Source organism: Trachemys scripta, chromosome 4, assembly GCF_013100865.1.
Source record: "Trachemys scripta elegans isolate TJP31775 chromosome 4, CAS_Tse_1.0, whole genome shotgun sequence".
NCBI lineage: Eukaryota > Metazoa > Chordata > Testudines > Emydidae > Trachemys > Trachemys scripta.
This window is the reverse complement of record NC_048301.1, coordinates 111,845,947-111,865,721: the sequence shown is the minus strand read 5'-3', so window position 1 is coordinate 111,865,721 and position 19,775 is coordinate 111,845,947. Positions and strand designations below refer to the sequence as shown.

Below are 19,775 nucleotides of genomic sequence, written 5' to 3'. Positions count from 1 at the left end.
AAGACAGTGAGTAACTGCAGAGTTGCAGCTTCAGTTGCTAGAAAGCAAAGAAACTTGAAGTTTAAGCAGCCCAAAGTTTGGGAGTATTTGGCTCTGGAGTTTCAGTTCCGAACCCCACTTGAATAGAAAAAAACATCAAGTTGTCAGACTACCAGCCCCAGAGCTCCCCTCGGGCATGCAAGAGGTACACAGTGCCAGTCCCTGGAGCGCTGCCTCGTTCAGTAACAGGGGAAAACAGAATTTGAGTAAAATCAAATAAACCAAACCTCAGCCTGGCTCTATGGTGCTGTTCACAGCACAACATTTCTATCTTCCAAGTGAAAAATCCAGGGGGGTTGCCGCTTCCATGTGCCAGACTGTGCAGCACACGTTGTACTGGGGGTCTCCAAAGCCTGAAGCAAGACCTGCTCCTCTTCACTGACCAATTCAACAGCCATAGTGAGAAGACTTGGAAAAGTGCCTTTAGTGAGTGCATGCGCAGCTAAGGATGTTCACAGGTGCATCCAGCTCCCAAGACAGCAGGGTTCCCCTTGGTTGGTAATGCAACCAGTGCAGTTCCACGGGGCAAGAGGGGAGAAGTACACAAGGGGTACACACCCCACGTGAGGCAGCCAAGCTCTGCAGGGGCTCCCTGCAGTGGTGGGATTGCTGCCACCTGGGCTGAAGTAGCCTCTAGACATTGGGTTCCAAATCACACCGAGGGCTTGGGGAGGAAAAGCCGCTTCCTTCATTCTCCCCCTTGCCCACAACCAAGTTTTCCTAGTGCCCAGCCCAACTACACAGGCTGGGAACTGGGAAAAATTATTGGCTGCCTTGGAACAATGACCAAGGGCTTCCGCCGCACAATGCTTTTACCAAGGGCAGGCTGGGAGCTCGACCATCCACAAGGCCATCGGCAAAGCGATGCTGCTACAGTGTTTAACTTCCATTTCTCTTTGCTCCTTACGTAACTCCCATTAACTCAGGCCCTTCACAGGCTCATTGTGTGACAATTCAATGGGAATCTCCATGGGGAGGTAACGCCTTGGAGAACCGAGGCCTAGAGTATAAACGCCTTGGGGCATAATTTCCCTGTCACCCCATATATGCCAATGGTGCTATGATCTAAATAGTGCTTAGTACCACAATTACACACCGATTACACATTTAAAGGAATTGACTTCTATGGATTTAGACTCTAACATGCCATCGCCCAATTGCTTTTTATATACATCAAGGACGGGGCTTTCAAAGTCCACTGGGGATTTAGATGCCCCAAATCCCCATCTGTTTTAAAAATCTCAGCCTAAACATACAGCATCTCAAGTCATTTAGGAATAACACTGATAGACGCAGAAAGACTGATAAGGAAGAGGGGCAGCGACAGAGAGGCATCCTTCAAGGTAGCTGTATTCCTTAACAAAGAAGGACGAATGCTGAGACAGGATGATTGACATTGGAATCACAGGGTGAGGATCCATGGCTTGTGTTATGCAGCCAGTCTGGCTAGATCACATTGCTCTGTTCTGGGCTTCAAACAGATGGCTCTATGAAGCCTATCTGACCAGTGTTCTAGAGTGGGTATGTTCTGACTGGCTCTCTCATTGTTCTAGGACCTGCTCTAATTCCCATTAAAATCAATGGAAAAATTCCATCTATCTATCCCTATGGCCTCATCATCATTGTATCTGAGAGTATCAGTCAACAGATCATTACCCCACCTGGGAAGTAGGGATGGGATATTATTTCCATATTACAGATGGGGATCTGAGGCACAGAGAGGCTAAGTGACTTGTCCAAAGTCACCAGGAATCCAGAGCACAGCAGGGAATTGAACTTGGGTCTTCCAAATACCAGGTCAGTGCTTTAAACCACTGGGCCATTCTTCTCATTGACCATAATGGGAGCTGGCGTGGGCCATGTTAGCGCAAGCCCAGCTCCCCACAACAGGAAAAGAATAGAAGCCAAAAGCCAAGAACAGAACACAAGGAGCAAAGCTGCCACCGAGTTACCTGGCGATTGATGTGGATGCTGCTGGGGCCGAAAGTTGTAGTCCCGTAGCTAGTGACATAATAGTGAGCAGGGGGCGGGGGCTGCGGAACCTCCACGTCACTTGGAACTGAAAGGAAAGAGAAGGAGACATCAGCCCACCCTGCCACAGCCAGGGAGGAATCCCAACACCCCCCACCCCACTGACCATGTAAAGTGCTTGACACATTAACTCATCCCTCCTGGCAACGGAGGCAGAGCCTCAGACGGTGCCAACTGGCATAGCTCCATTGACTTCAGTGTAGCTAGGGAAATTTATACCAGCTGCGCATCTGCCCCAGAATGTGAGAGGCAGATAAGCAAGGACACACAGAAGCCTGTCGTACAGGAACAGCCAAGGGGCCAGCAAGAACTGGCCACCTAGTCACAGTGGTCTTTAAATAAAAGAGTGGAAAAAAAATTGTTCAGAAAAACTTGGGAGTTTATTAGAAGCAGTTCTTAACACAGGGGAGCTGCCTGTCAGAGATGGATTGTACAACACTGCATTGTCAGGCCTTTTACAGATGGGGAAACTAAGGAAAAACTGGTTATGTGGGTCAGGTCAGGGCAGAGCTGGGATTGGAACCCAGATGTCCCAATTCCCAGGCCTTTGTTTGTTGTAACCACTGGACCATGCTTATTGTCATGCTTATCTGATTACAGTCATGCACTTAGAAGACTCAACTGGGATCCGGGTGCTATTGTGATAGGCGCTGTGCAAACACTGCGAATGACAGGCCCTGCCCCAAACAACTTATGAGCTGTGCTAATAACACAGAGACACAGAGGAAGTATTAGCACAGGACAGAAAGATGACTCAGGGTATGTCTACACAGGGATAAAAAAAAACCCAGCAGCTGACCCCAGGCTCCAGGGCTGAAAAATTTCTGTGTAGACATTCAGGCTCAGACTGGAGCCCAAATGTTGGGACCCTGCGAGGAGGGAGGGTCCCAGAGCTCCAGCTCGAACCCGAATGTCTACACAGCAATTTTTAGCCCTGCAGCCCAAGCCCAACAAGCCTGGGCCAGCCGTGGCCATGCTGTGGGGCTGTTATCCCTGTGTAGATATTCCCTCAGTGACTGCTTGTACAGGGACACACAGGAAATCCTTCTGCCTTCATCTTGTGGGTTAAACTGGCCCCTACGCTATAGTAGGATTACAACCCTCTGCCCGTACCTTTGGGTAAAAGCAGCTCAGTTTGAAACCGATGGCCACATGTTCCACAAGTTTTAATTTCTTCCTTCATCCTTAAAATAAAAAGAAAGGAAAAGAAAAAAAACACTAATTAACAAAGTGCCACTAAACACCTTTACAGCCATGGAAGACTCTGGGATTCCAAAAGGGGCACTTCTGAAAAATTGCTCTTTCTAAAATGTTATGGACAAAAACCAGAAAGAGAAAATGTTTCCCGTGGTCTAAAGGGAGGATTTTGTAGTTGAGATACTAGACTGGGATTCTGGGGTTTCTAAGGGACCTTTGCCAAGCCACTTAAAATGAAGATTACATAGCAGCAAATGGGAGTTCTTTGAGATGAACCTCATATTCCTGCTTGTGGGACCAAGGCACCCAGGCCACAAGCCGGTGGCAATAGTGGAGTGGGAATATGCAGAGGTCACTCAAAGAAGGACCACAGTTTTCAAACTGAGGGGTTTAAATACAGATGTAGGCTCCCATTTCCAAAAGGGCTCAGAGTTGTTCCCATTCAAGTCACCGTCCACTTCAAGTGCAGAGTTAGGCCAAGCTCAGTGCTTTTGAAAAATCCCACCCATAATCCATATTTACACACCACAATCAAAGTGGCTCAATTTTCAGAAGCACTCAACTCCCAGTGGAGTCAATGAAACTTCAGAGGCACTCCAGCCCTTTGAAAGGCAGTCTGCTTTGGTTTGGATGCTTAAATATGGATTTAAGGCCTGATTCAGCAGGGGTAGGCAACCTGCGGCACGCGAGTTGATTTTCAGTGGCACTCGCACTGCCTGGGTCCTGGCCACCGGTCCAGGGGGCTCTGCATTTTAATTTAATTTTAAATGAAGTTTCTTAAACATTTTAGAAACCTTATTTACTTTACATACAATAGTTTAGTTATATATTATAGACTTATAGAAAGAGATCTTCTAAAAATGTTACAATGTATTACTGGCACACGAAACCTTAAATTAGAGTGAATAAATGAAGACTCAGCACACCACTTCTGAAAGGTTGCCGACCCCTGGATTAGACGCTGAATGATTAGCTGTCTGGGGCAGGGACTGTCTGTTCTGTGTTTGTACAGCACCTAGCACAACGCGACCCATGACCAGGGTTTCTAGGAGCTACTGCAATACAAATAACAAATAATAATAAAATGAAACACACACTTAAGTGCTTTGCTGCATAGCCGTATAAGTGCCCAATGTTGGACACCCAAGTTTGAAAATTGTGCCCTTTAACCTCTTGGTGCTCCTGTTTCTTGTTCTATAGAACAGGGTTAGTAGTTATTTGCTTCACTGGCATATAGTGAGGATTCAGACCTTTGTAACTTGACTTGCACTGCTCTGATGGAAAGTATTATAGACATGCAAAGAATGGGTCTTTTTTAGAACTGATCACCATTTGTACTGTGGTAGCAGGTGCTCACAGTACACCCCCATCACCGGTGTTTCCTGTAGGCAAAATAGGTTACAGGACATACGTACACCGTGTTCTTGTCGTCCACATCTGGCCAGAAAAATTCTGCAGGACATCCTGCCGTTCGACAAGGTGCCTTCATGCACATGTGGAGACCAGGCCACTCCTCTGAGAGCTTCCGGATGATGAAGATGATCGCCATGAAAAAATCCCATGTGAGCCGGAATTCTTTAGATGAATAAGGGAAAGAACTGGCTGCTGTTAATCATCAGAGTTACCTGGATTGAGTCAGCCCATTTAGACCACAAATGGTAATGGGTGAGCAAGAGTTACTTGTAGGCTGGGTTATAGGCAAACAGTTGCGCCAGCTGGATTCTTTCCAATTCACCCAGACTAGACATCCTTTAGGAGCAATTTAAAGATGAACCAAAAAACAGTCCCCAAAAGCCACGTTGTGCCCTTCTTTGCTTATTATTTGTATTGCCGCAACACCGAGCAGCCCCAGGGTGCTAGGCGCTGTATAAACAGAACAAAAAGATGGTTCCGACAGCGCTTATGGCCTCAAACTTTTATTTAAAAGTATTTTTCTGCTTTTATTCCCATTATGGTAGTGAGGCCCTTCTTTCTGCTAGAGCACCAGAAAACTGGTAGGCCTATGACACCAAGACACTGAGCAGTTTAGGGGGGAGGGAATGTTTAAAACTCTTTTAGGAGGGGATGGTTGTGCTAGTCAATGTCTGTGTAACTCAAACATCAAGAAGAGGCGTTCTTTTTGTGAAAGCTTCAATCTGACTCTCCCCTTTGAAGGCTGAGAAAATTCTGTCTCCAACCCTCCAGCAAAAACAGGATTTGAGGACATCGCTCCTCATTCTAAGGTAAAACATACAACTTAATGAAAGGGAGCAGGAGTTTACTTTGAAAAATCTCAACCAGATCTTAAATGTGGAATCAGTCTCGTGTCATTCCATGCCGTTTATTTTGAGAGAGACACTGTGGGACCCCAATTTCATTAAGATCTTGGGAATACCCAAATCTTTAAGAAGTTGGAAGTTCTATTAATCGGGGTTTCCCCAGGTTAGAGAGAGATGCTTCAGTGGGACAGGCCAGAGGAAGTCACATGGTTCTCTGTAGGTTAGGGAGCTTCGGAGAGTTCAACCCCTCAGAGACACAACCAATCTGTGGCTAACCAAAAGTGGGGATCATGCTGTACATGCATTGGCCCGGCATGCAACACAGGTGCCAGTTTGTTTAGCGGGGTTTGGGTGCAGTGCAAGAGAGCAGATGGGAAGGGGACAACTGCCCTCCAATCCTAGGCTAGGGAAGCCAAAGAGAACATACTCAGAAGAGAAATCAGTGTCTGGGGCTTCACTCTCACCTCTCCTTTGCACTGGCTTTCTGCTCCGGAGTTCAATATAACTATAGCCCTTCTGGTTGTTCTCTTTGATCAGCAAGGGTTTGCCACTGCATATAAGCAGGCACGTGACCTTCGCAACCCAGTGGGCCGAATAGAAGGAGCAAGCTTTCACCATGAGCCTGCAATGAGATTGGAGAGAGACATTAGCCAAAAGATAGAGACAGTTCTGCCCTCCAGCTCCAGTATCATGGAAACTATTTTAAGTCCCACCTACTGCCGGAATATATGTAGCCAACCCCAGGTGGGACGACAATGGGGACTAAACCAGGGACTTCTCATACTATATTAAAAACATGAGCCTCTACCGCTGGAGCAAAAGGACTGAGTCCCATTGTTAGCAGCTGTAGCAGACCCATTAAGAGAGCTGGTTGGGAATTTTTCTACTCAACATGCACATTCATCAGAACCAAAACTTTTTGCGAAAATGTTCCAGATTCAACAAAACTCATCAGCAAAGGTCTTTGGATCCAGGATGGAATTTCTGGTCAAAAAATCAGACCAAGTGCCCAGAATAGTCCAGAGCTCAGGGGTGAGGCAAGTCCTTGGCTTTAACTGATTCAGAGTAGTGTCTTGAACCTGGATCTCCGTATCCCAGGTCTGTGCCTTAATCACTGTTGGCTAGTCTGGGGTGGAAGAAGCCTCTGTCTCTTTTTGCACAACCGATTTTGAAAGGTTTTGTATTTGTTCCACATCAGAACAAAAAACTCCAAAATCTCTGAATTTTTGCAACAATTGAAACGTTTTCTGGACTGCCCTACTCATTAACCCAGTGCTACTCAGACTGAAGCTTGCAAGCCACAAGGGGCTCTTTCTTTAATGTGTCTCCAGTGTCTCTTTGCAGCACATGATATTAAAACATTGATTTAATTATTCGCCAATCTAAGTTATTAACCAATCAGGATGTTTTTACTATTTTATTAACCAATTGTAGTTGATAAAATACTAATACTCGATCAGTCATTTTGCTGAGAGAGTGAGCGAGCATGCGTGTGTGTACACACTGTGATAAAGTTCCTCCTCTACCTTGGTGGGTCCTGCGCTTATTGGTGGATTTTGCTTGCTTCAGAGATTCACAGTAACCCTCAGTTTGGTCACTTTCGTGGCTCAAATATGCTGTTCACTCAGATAACCTCATCACTGGCCAGTATGGGGAAAAAAGAGTAAAAAATAATCCCCGCAGTTTCTGCTGATCCACCATGTGGGTTGGGGAACAGCCCAGAGACCTTCCCCTCTGGTGGAACCTCCTGTGTTGGAGTTGGGAGGTTTGGGGGGAACCCGGGCCTGCCCTCTACCCCGGGTTCCAGCCCAGGACCCTGTGGATTGCAGCTGTCTAGAGTGCCTTCTGGAACAGCTGCTCGACAGCTACAACTCCCTGGGCTACTTCGCCATGGCCTCCTGCCAACACCTTCTTTGTCCTCACCACAGGACCCTCCTCCTGATGTCTGTTAACGCCTGTACTCCTCAGTCCTGCAGCAGCACACCCTCTCACTCTCAGCTCCTTATGCACACCTCACTAACTGGAGTGAGAGCCTTTTTAAACCAGGTGTCCAGATTAGCCTTAATTAATCCTAGCAGCTTCCCAATTGGCTACAGGTGTCCTAATTAGCCTGCCTGCCTTAATTAGTTCTAGAAAGTTCCTGAGTGTTCTGGAATAGTCCCTGTTATCTTACCCAGGGAAAAGGGACCTGTTTAACTTGGAACTAATGTATCTACCTTCGACCACTCTCTTGTAGCCATCTGGCCTGACCCTGTCACAACACACACAGTATATATTATATAATATTTAGTGTATATATACACACTAGATCAGGGGTCAGCAACCTTTCAGAAGTGGTGTGCCGAGTCTTCATTTATTCACTCTAATTTAAAGTTTCACATGCCAGTAATACATTTTAACGTTTTTAGAAGGTCTCTTTCTATAAGTCTAACTAAACTATTGTCGTATGAAAAGTAAATAAGGTTTTTAAAATGTTTAAGCAGCTTATTTAAAATTAAATTAAAATGCAGAGCCCCCCGGACTGGTGGCCAGGACCAGAGCAATGTGAGTGCCACTGAAAATCAGCTCGCGTACCGCCTTCGGCACGCGTGCCATAGGTTGCCTACCCCTGCTCTAGATATTTCCCAGTCATACTTTTAAATATGAATATATTGTACTATAGTAAATGAAACAATGAATTCACGCTCCTGTGGCTCTTTTGGGTAATGCTGATCCCTTATTTGACTCCTGAATCACTGAGGTCCGGGTATCATTGCACTAACCTCTTCTGAGGATCAGCCACTAGAGGATGACAAAGACTCAATCTCCTAGTGCAAAAACAACGAGGAGTCCTTGTGGCACCTTAGAGACTAACAAATTTATTTGGGCATAAGCTTTCGTGGGCTACAGCCCACTTCATCAGATGCATGGAGTGGAAAATACAGGAGCAGGTATAAATACATGAAAGGATGGGAGTTGCCTTACCAAATGTGAGGTCAGTCTAACAAGACAAATCAGTTAACAGCAGGATACCAAGGGAGGAAAAATAATTTTTGAAGTTGTAATGAGAGTGACATCTCTCACACACGCAAATTCACTCACTCATTTGTCTCTCTTTCTTGCTGGCTTTTCCTTTCCTTCTAGCCCTGGAAAGGCCAGCAGCCAAAAGCTTCTTCCTAAAGTAAATAGCTGCCCCATGCATTGGACAGCCTGGGTGCTTGGTACACGTTGGGTAGCTAATAATCCCACAGGCAAACCGCAATATTATTAGTATGGATAGATTCATACATGCATCTTGGGGAGTGCCTCTTCCTGCTTCTCTCACTCTTGATGCAGCAAGATGACACTGATTTGAACAAGCTACCCTGCCAACATGGATCCCTTGGTACAAATCACTTCTTTATGCAGAGATAAGAGACTTTAGAATGGATTGTTGAGTCTGCCATTCATTTTCTGGAAGGGAAGAAATGCCCTGGGCTCTAAAGCACCGTTCAAGCGAAGAGGTCCAGCTTCCCCACCAGCTGTTAACAAAACCCCTCAATGCTCTAAAAGCTGCATGAACTGAAGCTTGGGGCCAATTAAAAATTACCACCAAACCAAGACACTCCACTGCACATGCTTCACCCTTAGGGGACAGGATGAGAGAACAACCAACAGGTGACAGATGCAGTCAGGTTGCTTAATGCATAACTGGAAGACACTCCGATACTACAATGATGAGCGCAGAATAAAAACCTGTACAGTGAGAATAGAATTAGATGTTCCTTTGAACTTTGGGGAACCCCAGATCCTGACTGGATGGTATGATATGGCTGATAATTAACTCAAGAGGCGATGAAGCCAGATCATGAAAACATTGTGTCCAAACTCATCCCAAGGACCGGGTGAAGATCAGTATTTGTGAAGGTTCGGAAACGGGCTACCCTACAGAGTATAAGATCAACTGAATTGCAGGAGGAGGGAAGCTCACAACTTCCTTGTATTATGATGACCCTGATTCTCAGCCTTGCCCTCTCGGCTGTAAGCAGAGATCAGCCAGACAGGTAAATAGCTGGATTTGGTTTTTTGCTGTGCTAACTCACAAGTCACAGGCAGCCAGACTCACAGGGGAAGGCAGTGACCCAGCAAGTCACCCAGGACTGGCTGAGCTCATGAGGCTAAGTAGAAGATGCACTCCTTCACCGTGGCATCCATAGTTTGGTTTTTGCCCCACAAAAGGGACGATTCCAAGGAGCTCACGCTAGGTAGAATGGCTGCCCTGTGGAAGTAGTTTGGGTGTGCTAGGCCATTGTGAAAGAGAATATGGCTCAGCAAATGGGATTATGAAAATGTCCTCTCAGTTTCCCTGTCCTCCCCTCCATAATGCTCCTTGCAGTTACTTTGTTCAGCTCTTCTAGGCACTAATAGACGGCTTAGCGGACCCATAAAGGCTGGAGACCAGCGCTCCAGAGAACCCACCTCCCAGCACAAATCTCCACATTCATGTGGTTTGCCCACTCCCAGCTGTCAGGATTACTGGGACTAGAGCCAACCTTAGACATACGCAGCATATGCAGCTGCCTAGGGCATCATGAAATTTAGGGCACCAAATTGCCCGAAATTTCATGGTGCCCTAGGCTGCTGCATGCTGCATACACGGCAGCACCAGCCCCGGCGACCAGCCCTGTCCCCCGGCCATCCCCCCCCTCCAAGGGGCAGGGCCGTCCCTAGGGGGGGTGGGGCCCCAGACAACTCCCTCCACCCTGCCTCTTACCCTTCCCACCTGCTCTGCCCCTGGCCTGCCCCCATTCCACCTCTTCCCCCAGCAACCCCGCACTCACTGGCAGCAGCGGGAAGCGGAGCAACCCGGCCCCAGCCTGTTCTACTCCGCCAGCTCCCAGACACGGTGCTCCGCTTCCCGCCACCGGTGAGTGCAGGGAAAGGACTGCCCCCACACTCACCGGTGGCGGGAAGCGGAGAGACGCAGCCCCAGCCCGCTCTGCTTCCTTGCCCCAACCCCAGCCATATTGCTCGGGTTGTGGAAAGGACTGCCCCGGATCTCACCGACGGTGGGAAGCGGAGCGCCATGGCTGGCGGAGTAGAGCGGGCTGGGGCTGGGGTGAGGGAAGCGGAGCAGGCTGCTCCCAGCCCACCGCTAATCTCCCAGGCCACTCTGGGCCTGTGGGGCCCCCAAAAGTGGCCCCCCACAGTTCCTGCCTCCCAGACCCTAGGGGGGGAGGGAGACTTGAGGCCCCACACAGCCCCCTGCAGGGGGGCTGCATAGGGCACCCAAATGGCTAGGGTCATCCCTGATTGGAACACCCAAATGGACAGAAATAAAGCCATAGGGAGGCACGTCACCAAAACAATATGCAATGATTTACACATGCAACGCCAATCAACACAAATGGGAACCAGGCAGTATGAATCCCTGGGCAGTACACTACTAACGTGCCCTATTATTAATAATTTATATGACAGTAGCACCTGCAGGCCTCAGTTGAGTTCATAACCTTGTTGGGCCAGATGCAGTACCCACCCAAAGAGATGCAGTACTCGCTCTCGGCAGACAGAGGGAGAATTATTCTTCCCATTTCACAGATGGAGAACTGAGGCTTGGAGAGATGAAGTGATTTGCCCAAGGTCACACAGAGTCTAGGAATTGAGCCCAGATCTCTTGAGGCCCAGTCCAGGGCCTTAACCACTAGGCCAACCTTCCTTTCGATCACTATGAATTAATGTGTTTGTTTATACCAGTACCAACAACATGCTTCAGACAAGACAGACAAGAAGGAATGACCCCTGTGCTGACGGGCTCCCCAGCTCAGGACATGCAGTCAGGCAGCAGCACATGGCCAACGCAAGTGGGCTGGCTCGTTACCTTTGGAAGAAGCCCTCTGGGATCTCAGGTGAGAAGTAAGCCCGGATGTGGAGATCCTCTGGATGATCTCCTCCCCACCTCTCAGAAACCTCCTCGCTCTGGTTGAGATACGTGGGAAACAAGTAATAGGCCTCGCCGCAGTCCTGCGTTGTTTCCCACCGCTTCCCTGGCACAAACTCCCTGGCCCCTGGGTTGAGGTCCTTGGTATTCCTCACCTCCAGGCAGATCTCAAAGTGCTCCAGAAGGCTGAACAGCTTCCCCTTCTTGGCCTTGTGCCCCACCATCTCCTCAAAGATGTCCCTCATCCCTTCTGAGTAGAGCTGGTGCTTGACCAAGGCTCGCATGGCCCGCTGGCACAGCATGGCCTTCGACTTGAACGTCCACACCCAGTTGGACTGGTCTCGGATGGTAGCATGTTCTCCCACCAGCAGGTCCACGGAGATGCTCTCCAGCTGCTGCACCAGGTGATATCTAACAAGAATCTGAACGGGAAGAAACAAAAGCTCAGAGAGCCAGCGAAGATTTCAGTAATGGATGCAGCTTTGCTTAAGTACTTACAACACCCACATCACCATTTTATCTGAGGTCCTCACAGTTTTTATTGTATCCTCACAGCACCCATGAGGGAGGGAAGTGCTCTAATCCCCATTTTATGCATGGACAACTGAAGCACAGAGAGACTAAGCAGCTTGTCCAAGGTCACAGAGGAAGCCTGTAGACGAGCAGGGAATTGAACCTGGTTCTCCCAAGTCCTCGGCTAGCACCCTATCCTCCCTCCTAGCCTCATCTCCCAGGAACACAGCAGGCACAAGGTTTCTCCAGCAATTGCAGGGAATGGGACCAAGGTCCTTCTACACAGCGCACACCAGCATGAGGAAAACAGAGGCCATAGTTGAACTGAGCTGAAAAGGACTATTTTTAAAAAGGGGGCAGGGGGAGGAGAATCCGAATCAGAGGCATTCATTTGCTCTTCAGGATACATTCAATGGCTATTGGATGGCTCCAAGAAACCGGGGAGAGGATCATCTAAGCCAGGTTGGTATGAACAGGGTCTAAACTGTATTGTTAAATTTATTCACCAAAATCTGGGTTATTGCAGATAATGTACTATATGTATCTTATGACTTTTGAGCCAAACTTTGTTTTTGTGGATAATCTAAGCACTATACCCAGATGTACAAACACTCTTTCCTTAACCTGTGTATTATATAATTTTAACATGAGCTTTAATAAAATGTTTAAATCTGCTGGCTGTGAAGATGAATGAGAGGTCTCAGTCCAGTTCCTAGTAGACAGTGTCCACATCACAGTGGTTAGATCAGGAGACTGGAATTAAGGACTCGTAGGTTCTATACCTGTCCATGATTTGCAGCATGACCTTAGGTATTTTGCTTCCATTTACCTATAATGCTGAGTCTCTCTCACACAACTGTTAGGCGTAATTGATTGCTTGCAAAGTCCTTTGAGAAACCCAGCTGACTGGCCTTTGTAAGTATAAGATCATCTCAGACTTGCCCCAGAAACCGAGGCATGGCTGGAGAGCAAAATAAGGCTTATTCTTTCCAAACCACCTATCACTCTTGTGCCTGGACAATGCCGTGCAGTGTGGCACAAAACAGAACACGCAGGGAGGCAGGACGCTGCTTCCCAGAGAAATAACCTGGTCATGGAGGGACGGTTCTACAGGTACCCATGCACTTACCTTGAACATGGTTATCAGAAAGGCGGGCCGGAGAAAGACTGTGCTTTCCAGCTGCTTGATTTCTTCATACCATATAATCAGCCCGATGCGGTGGAGGTATCTCAGGATGTCCTGGAAAAGCTCTGTGCCCAGATGGCTCAGGTGCTCTCGGTGGGTGATTTCACTGAGTAAATGGTTGAGGTCCATCATACCTAGAGAGAACAGTATCACATGGAAACTACTAACACAGGGTTTCAAACAGCAGCTGAAATGTCAGTGTGTGGGGGCTGGCCCGAGGCGGAGTCCTAAAAGGGCCAATGTACATCAGTGCTAACGCATGACTTGGCAAATCCCACTCCAGGTCAAAAGCGACTTCTGGCAGAACTGGATACAGGAATCCCAAAGCACCGGGGAAGTGGAGTGCATTTATTTGCATGACAGTACCCAGGGTGCTTTTCCAACTCTCAGCTATTTCACTGCAGGGCTGTGGTAGGAGTGTTCAGAACAAGCCAGAGGTAAGTAGATATGCACACGTATACAGATCTGTACCAGGCTCTTTGAAATGGTTACTGAAATACACAGACCACCCTGTTATGGACCTAGTCCAGCAGTCCCTACTCAGACTAGTAGCTCCATTGAAGTCTAACCATTTACATGGGGAAGCGTTTGCAGGATCAGGCCCTCTTTGGCTGTGCGTTGCCAATATGTTCCTCTAAGGAACTTAATGCAGCTCACTCTAGCCCAATGTAAATAAGAATGGACTTATTTACTCCCAGCGAACACAGAGTAGAGAGTCATCACCTGGGCTGCTATTCTTCCCCTTAGTCCACATAATGCAGGAAGAGAAAATCCACACAAGAAGAACAGAGCTCTGAGATGGCATTTCAGCCTAACTTCTATTTCTGACATCCCCCGGCTCTTGTAAGTTGAGCCAATAGGAGCAGGCACAGGAAAGATCTACACGGCAGCCAGGAGATCCTGTCTGCTTCCAGAATCTCCAGTTCTCAGATACGCTTTGCTCATTATCTCTAGAACCTCTCTAGGTCTAGGCTAATCCAAGGTGGGCTATTTTAGAACATAACTAGGATGGCCATGTGTAGGGATAGTGGTACTATGTTACTGGCTAGAAGCAGCCGAGCTCCTTGGTTACTAGACATACAGTGAAATCGCAGCCCCCATCATACTGAGACGGGAATAAATGGAAGACAGAATTGACTAGACATATGGTTAAATACTAATGCTCTGCCCTGCAAGAGAATGGGGTTTGCGTCCCAATCCCAAACCCTAGCTGTGCAACACTTGGAACTGCTACAGACCACCACCTGCTTAGCTCCTAGACTGGAAACTGTGTTGAATCTCTGAACTGCCAACACATCTCCAGTGGAATAAGGAGCAGTGAGTTTATTGGGCATCAGAGGGAGTCCTTGGCCAGCCCTCCTTAGCCAAAAAGATGATGGTTGTAGCGTAGGTCCCCTAAAGCAGTGAACTCTCAGTGGGGAAGGGTGGTGGGGAGAAGAGAAGATCTATTGATACGTACCATATTCTGCTGTCTCCTCACTCTGCACAATATCTACAATTGCAGCTTCCACTTCTTTATAGACAGGGGGCAGCACTCTGATAACATTAGGAAATATTTCTTCATTCTTTACATGCTCCAAAATCGTAGTTTCAAGTTTTTTAATATCCCAGTAATCAGTGCAATTGATGGGAACAAGGTTTAAAATCTGGAATGAAAGAAAAACAGAGTCCAACAGCACTCCGTTACTACGGAACACTCAGGGCACATGGTCCAGCTGGAACAGAGGGGGGATTTGGTTTCTATATAGCACCCATATTCCTACATACAGGATTATACCATTTTTTGATTAAATGCAGTTAAAAGTTGTTTCAGGCACTAAGCCTGCCCTCGAGCTATCCCCACTCTCTGGCCAGTTGTTGTGATTTTACAATCACACTTTCCTATATACTGTTTTTAAATGTTTCTCTCCCTCTTGCTGCTGTGCAAGAGACCCACACAAACAGGGGAAACTGACTGACTATACACAGGAACCAGGGAAACTGACCAGACATCATAATTAACTGATGAAAAGCTGATGAAGTAAGTGCAATGTTAAAAGCTATAAATAAGACTTTTTTGAAAAAAATCACAGAGAAATGGGGAAAAAATAGCTCTTCCCATGTGCTACTGTCAGTAGTATTAAAGCACAATGCAGCAAAAACCCATGGGGAAAGACTACAGAAGGCAGAAGAGCAAACCACAGAGGTCATACGTCAGAAGACCACAGCAAACTCATATGCCATATTTTGTCTAGCTCAAGCCCGGATAGCATGTACTAGTACATAACAGGTACCACGGTTCTCTTCAGGTGGTGATGAAAGCCAAATGCTGACATTTTTGGTGGGTTGTGGTGGGTGTTTTGTCTGTCATTTATAAAGGTGTGAAGCAGCTAGTAATCAGGGGCTGAGAAGGAGGATTGCCCAATGGTTAGTGTGCTGGCCTAGGACTTGGAAGACCTAGGTTCAGTTCCCAGCTCTGCCACAGCTTCCTCTGTGACCTTGGGCAAGTCATGTCATTCCTTTGTCTCTCAGTTTCCCATCTGTAAAATGGGGATAATAGTACTTCCCTACCTCCCAGGAGTGTTGCAAGGATTAATATTAGAGATTGCGCCTACTACACGGGGCCCATATAGGTACCTTAGATAGATAGCAGTGTCCCAGAGGGATCTAATTTCATGGGAAGAATAAGCAGCAGGCACAGAGACACAGGAGCACTTTGAAAGATTCTGTTTCCATTAAGATGTCCCCAAGAACAAGAGATGGGGTGAGAGGGAAGAAAAGAGAAACACAGAACGTGTCAGAGGAAAAACAAAACAAAACTGATTTCTTAATAGTAAGGCAGACTGGACAGAATATTTTAAACTCTGAACTTGACAAAAAATTATGAATTTTGATGAAAAAGTGGGGGAGGAGTCAAAATTTGTTGCTAAATATTTCCCCCATCCTCCCCCTTTTTTGAACATTTTGTTTTTAAATAAAGCAGCTCTACTAATACAGATTTCCACAGAATTCACCATATAACGGTTCTTTATAGCCTGGGGGTACCCCGGTGATGGGCTCATGATCCAGAGATTAAATTAAAAGCAGAGATTTAGTTAACCTCCCTGGGGCTGAGCACTAGAATCTCCTGGGAGAAGGGACTGAGTCTCCCATTGGCCTGTGCACACCAATGGTGCTGTATAATAGCCAATCAATAGCCCTACAGTCAAGGTGCAGCTCTCCATCTCCTTCAGTCTGTCCCACTGATCCACATAGAATTCAGACTCCTCACTGCTTTCCAGGTTGTTGATGAAGTGGGTGAGGTTTGCCCTCCTTTCCTCCAGCATGGCCTGGATCTTGCTCATGATGTCCTGCTTCTTTTCTTCCACTTCCTCCTCAGTGCAGCAGTCTGTGTGGGTTCCCACGGGCAGGACCACAGAGTTTGGGACTCGCATGAAGAGGTTATTGATCCAGAAGCCAACCAGCTCCCGGAAGATGTCATTATTGAGCTGGTACCTGGGAAAAAAATAAAATCAATCAAACCAACTCTCAGCCAGTTGCTATCAATGCAGGGTGTGTCAATGTGCCCTGGGGGTCATCCTGAGGACTGAACACAGTGCTGCCAAAGTAAAAAGCGTACGCCTCTACAGCTTGAGCTAAAGGATGGTGTCTCCTAACCGGGGTCTGTAGCTGACTTGTTTCCCTCTGTGGATGAGGCAGAGAAGAGAACAACATACACTGAACAGTGGGTTATCTCAACACCTTCCTCAAACAGCTGGTGTTGGATACATGAGACCAGATGATCATTCTATAGGCATGGCCCAACTGGTACAGACTCATACGTTCCACGCTCAGCACTAGATGCAGCGGCTGTTCAGTGGCTTACGTAAAAGGAGTTTGATCTCCATCCAAGGGGCTGGCAGTCTCATTGCAGAGAGGGCAGGCAGCATGCCTAGTGGATAGGACACAGGACTGCATCTTGGGACCCCTGGGTTCTATCCCCAGCACTCCTGCGGGACCTTGGCCACGTCACTTCCCTGCATCGTGCCTGTGTTTCCGCCCACACACATACACACACACCCTGTGTCTGTCTGAGCTGGTTAGATTGTGAGCTCTTCAAACAAACCCATCGCATAACACTTACTTCTGGAAGTTAATGACCAGGATGACGAGGGCCTGTGGGGTGATGAACACATGGTGGGTCACGTAGTACTCCAGCTGCCCAGCAAAGTCCCAGAAGAGAAATGTGAAGTCCTGGATGTGGAATTCGCTGATCTCAATCCCAACTGTCCGCTCCTCCTCAGACACCAGAACCACTTGCCTCTGCTTCAGGCTCTTACAGATAGTGGATTTTCCTGCCAGTGAGGCCCCCAGGAACATGGTCTTCACCCTCCTGTCTTCCTCCACCTGGCAGTTCTGCAGCTGGCTGAAGTAGCTCAGGATCTGCTGGATGCCCCCAGCGCAGACTTCGCTGGGAGGCTCCCGCAGCGGGTTCCCATGTGCCTTGAACATCTTCAGCGGCCTCCCTTTGAACAGCTCCCTGGGGAGCTGGCGCAGTGCGTTATTCTGCACATAGAGCTCCTGTAAACTCACCAGCTCCAGGACAGATTGGGGGACAGCTCGGAACAAGTTGTTGGACATGTTGAGGTACTGGAGGCTGCTGCTGCAGGTGGCCAAGTCCTTGGGCAGAGCACTGAGGCGGTTGTTGTTCAGCCGCAAGTGTTTGAGCCTGGGAAGATGGGAGAAGATCCCCTCCGGGATGACCCGGATTTGGTTCTGATTCAGTTCCAACTTCTCCAGGTGGACCAGGCTCTGGATTTCCTCGGGGAAGTCCGCAATCTCATTCTTGGACAAGATCAGCTTTCTCAAGTTGCCAAGCTTTGAAATCCCAGGGACGTGTTTCAGCTTGTTCCGGTCCAGGTTCAGGCTCTCCACTCTGGGGTCCTGCAGGAGCGCAGGAGGCAGCACTCTGAGCCTCATCGTGGAGAGAGTCACTTTCCTCGCACAGTCATCTTGCTCCTGACCTAACAGACGGAACAGATCATGACAGCTTGTGAGCCGGATTTCCGAGAGTGCTCCCACTGCTCTCACGCCTGGAAATCTGGCTGCTCATTTAGGGGTCTGAAAGGAACAGGTTGGTGGCTGAGCTCCCTTAGCCCCACGTTCATGTAACACTTTTCATCCTTGAGGGTCTTAAAACACATCACAAACTCTAAAGGATCATTTACACACCAATGAAAAGCTGCTGCAGCAGCAGCAGCGAAGCATGGGAGCTGTTTTAGCAGCACACAGACAGTCCCTGCACTGCATCCCTTACACAGCACGACACAACAGGCTAGAAGAGGAAGTGAATATTGTGTCTGATTGAAACTGCAGGGGGAAGTTGAGGAAACAGTAGAACTGCAGGGCTGGAAGGGATCACGAGAGGTCATCCAGTCCAGCCCCCTGTGCTGAGGCAGGGCTAGACCATCCCTGACAGGTGTTTGTCCAATCTGCTCTTACAAACTTCCAAGGACGGGGATTCCACAACATCCCTTGGAAGCCTATTCCAGAGCTTAACTACCCGGATCGTTAGAAAGCGTTTCCTAATAGCCATGCTAAATCTCCCTTGCTGCAGATTAAGCCCATTGCTTCTTATCTGACCTCCAGTGGACATGGAGAACAATTGATCACCATCCTTGTCACAGCAGCCCTTAAATTACCTGACTTGAAATTTGACTAGGAGACAATTTTAAAGAAGCCGTACTCTTTCCCAAAGTGCCAGGGGATCTTTCATACCAACAGCTTAGGGCCCCTGGGCAGTTGACTCAGGGCTGACTCTGCGAGAAGTGCTACCTACTGAGTCACTAATGGGTTTCCCCTCAGGAACCTACTGAGCCAACCCACTCTCTTTGTTGGCAACAGACAGGATCACAGCGTAGGCATACCACTACAGCTGTAGCCAGCTAGATGTATTCATGGTTCAGTGGTCAGAAGAGGAGTTCAGGACCTTCCCTCAGGCCCTCACTGTCCTTGAAGTCTAGGAAACCCCAGGCAGCTATAATGGGATGCTGGGGGGGGGTATCTTTGTTACAGACACAAGGAGTGGCAGCTTGGGAACTGTAGAGGGACTAGCGTTGTGAGCAGAGGGGTCTGGGTGGGAGAAGCAGCTGGGTGAAGAACCACCCCCGGGGGCTCAGAGGGACTAAACCCCTCAAGCAGAAGCCTAGCTGGCCATCCCCAGCCCAAATAGGAAGGGTACCTACTGCAGAGGGGTAAATGCTGGGGAGGGATCTCCGCATGGGCAGAGGGGACTGTTCTAAGCCAAAGTAAACAAGACCAACTTCTCCATTCTGCTTCCGGTCTGGGCCCATGGCTGTGGTGCATCCTCACACACAGCTCGGAGCTCAGGAACTGAACTCAAATGACTCTTCCCACAGTGCAGATCCTTGAGAGGTCTCACCCCTCACTGAAAAAGAGTTAACACCCCTTCCCCCTCCACCCCACATCCTCCCCTCTCCAGCCCCTCACTTCCTCCCTCCCTCCCCCACAACGAGGAGTTTGGGGTTGGGCAGCAGCAATGGAGAAGGGGGTTGCTTGCTACTCACAGACTCTGTGCTGAGCCATCCCGTCCCTTCCTGCCTGCAGCAGCTGCAACAGCTGGTTCCTTTCTGAAGCTCAAATGCTCCTTCTGCAGTTCCCTCCTCCCTTGGAA

General features: G+C 48.2%; 1 protein-coding gene across 4 annotated transcripts in view; it reads right to left on the bottom strand.

Moving 5' to 3' along the window:
* The window catches only part of LOC117877355 (malignant fibrous histiocytoma-amplified sequence 1 homolog), a 19,987-nt gene extending 212 nt beyond the window's left edge, over window positions 1-19,775 (bottom strand). The window contains exons 1-10 of one of the 4 annotated variants that reach the window (XM_034770399.1): window positions 19,669-19,775; window positions 17,226-18,105; window positions 16,306-16,597; window positions 14,583-14,769; window positions 13,067-13,257; window positions 11,365-11,846; window positions 5,990-6,147; window positions 4,683-4,842; window positions 3,184-3,254; window positions 1,992-2,098 (exon numbers count right to left, since the gene is read on the bottom strand). In XM_034770399.1, coding sequence (XP_034626290.1) covers window positions 1,992-2,098; window positions 3,184-3,254; window positions 4,683-4,842; window positions 5,990-6,147; window positions 11,365-11,846; window positions 13,067-13,257; window positions 14,583-14,769; window positions 16,306-16,597; window positions 17,226-18,105; window positions 19,669-19,687 — 2,547 coding nt within the window. In that variant the 5' untranslated portion in view covers window positions 19,688-19,775. Of the gene's footprint in view, window positions 1-3; window positions 2,099-3,183; window positions 3,255-4,682; window positions 4,843-5,989; window positions 6,148-11,364; window positions 11,847-13,066; window positions 13,258-14,582; window positions 14,770-16,305; window positions 16,598-17,225; window positions 18,106-19,668 lie in introns of those variants that run through there. The other 3 variants (XM_034770398.1, XR_004645693.1, XM_034770400.1) reach the window with 3 other exon arrangements.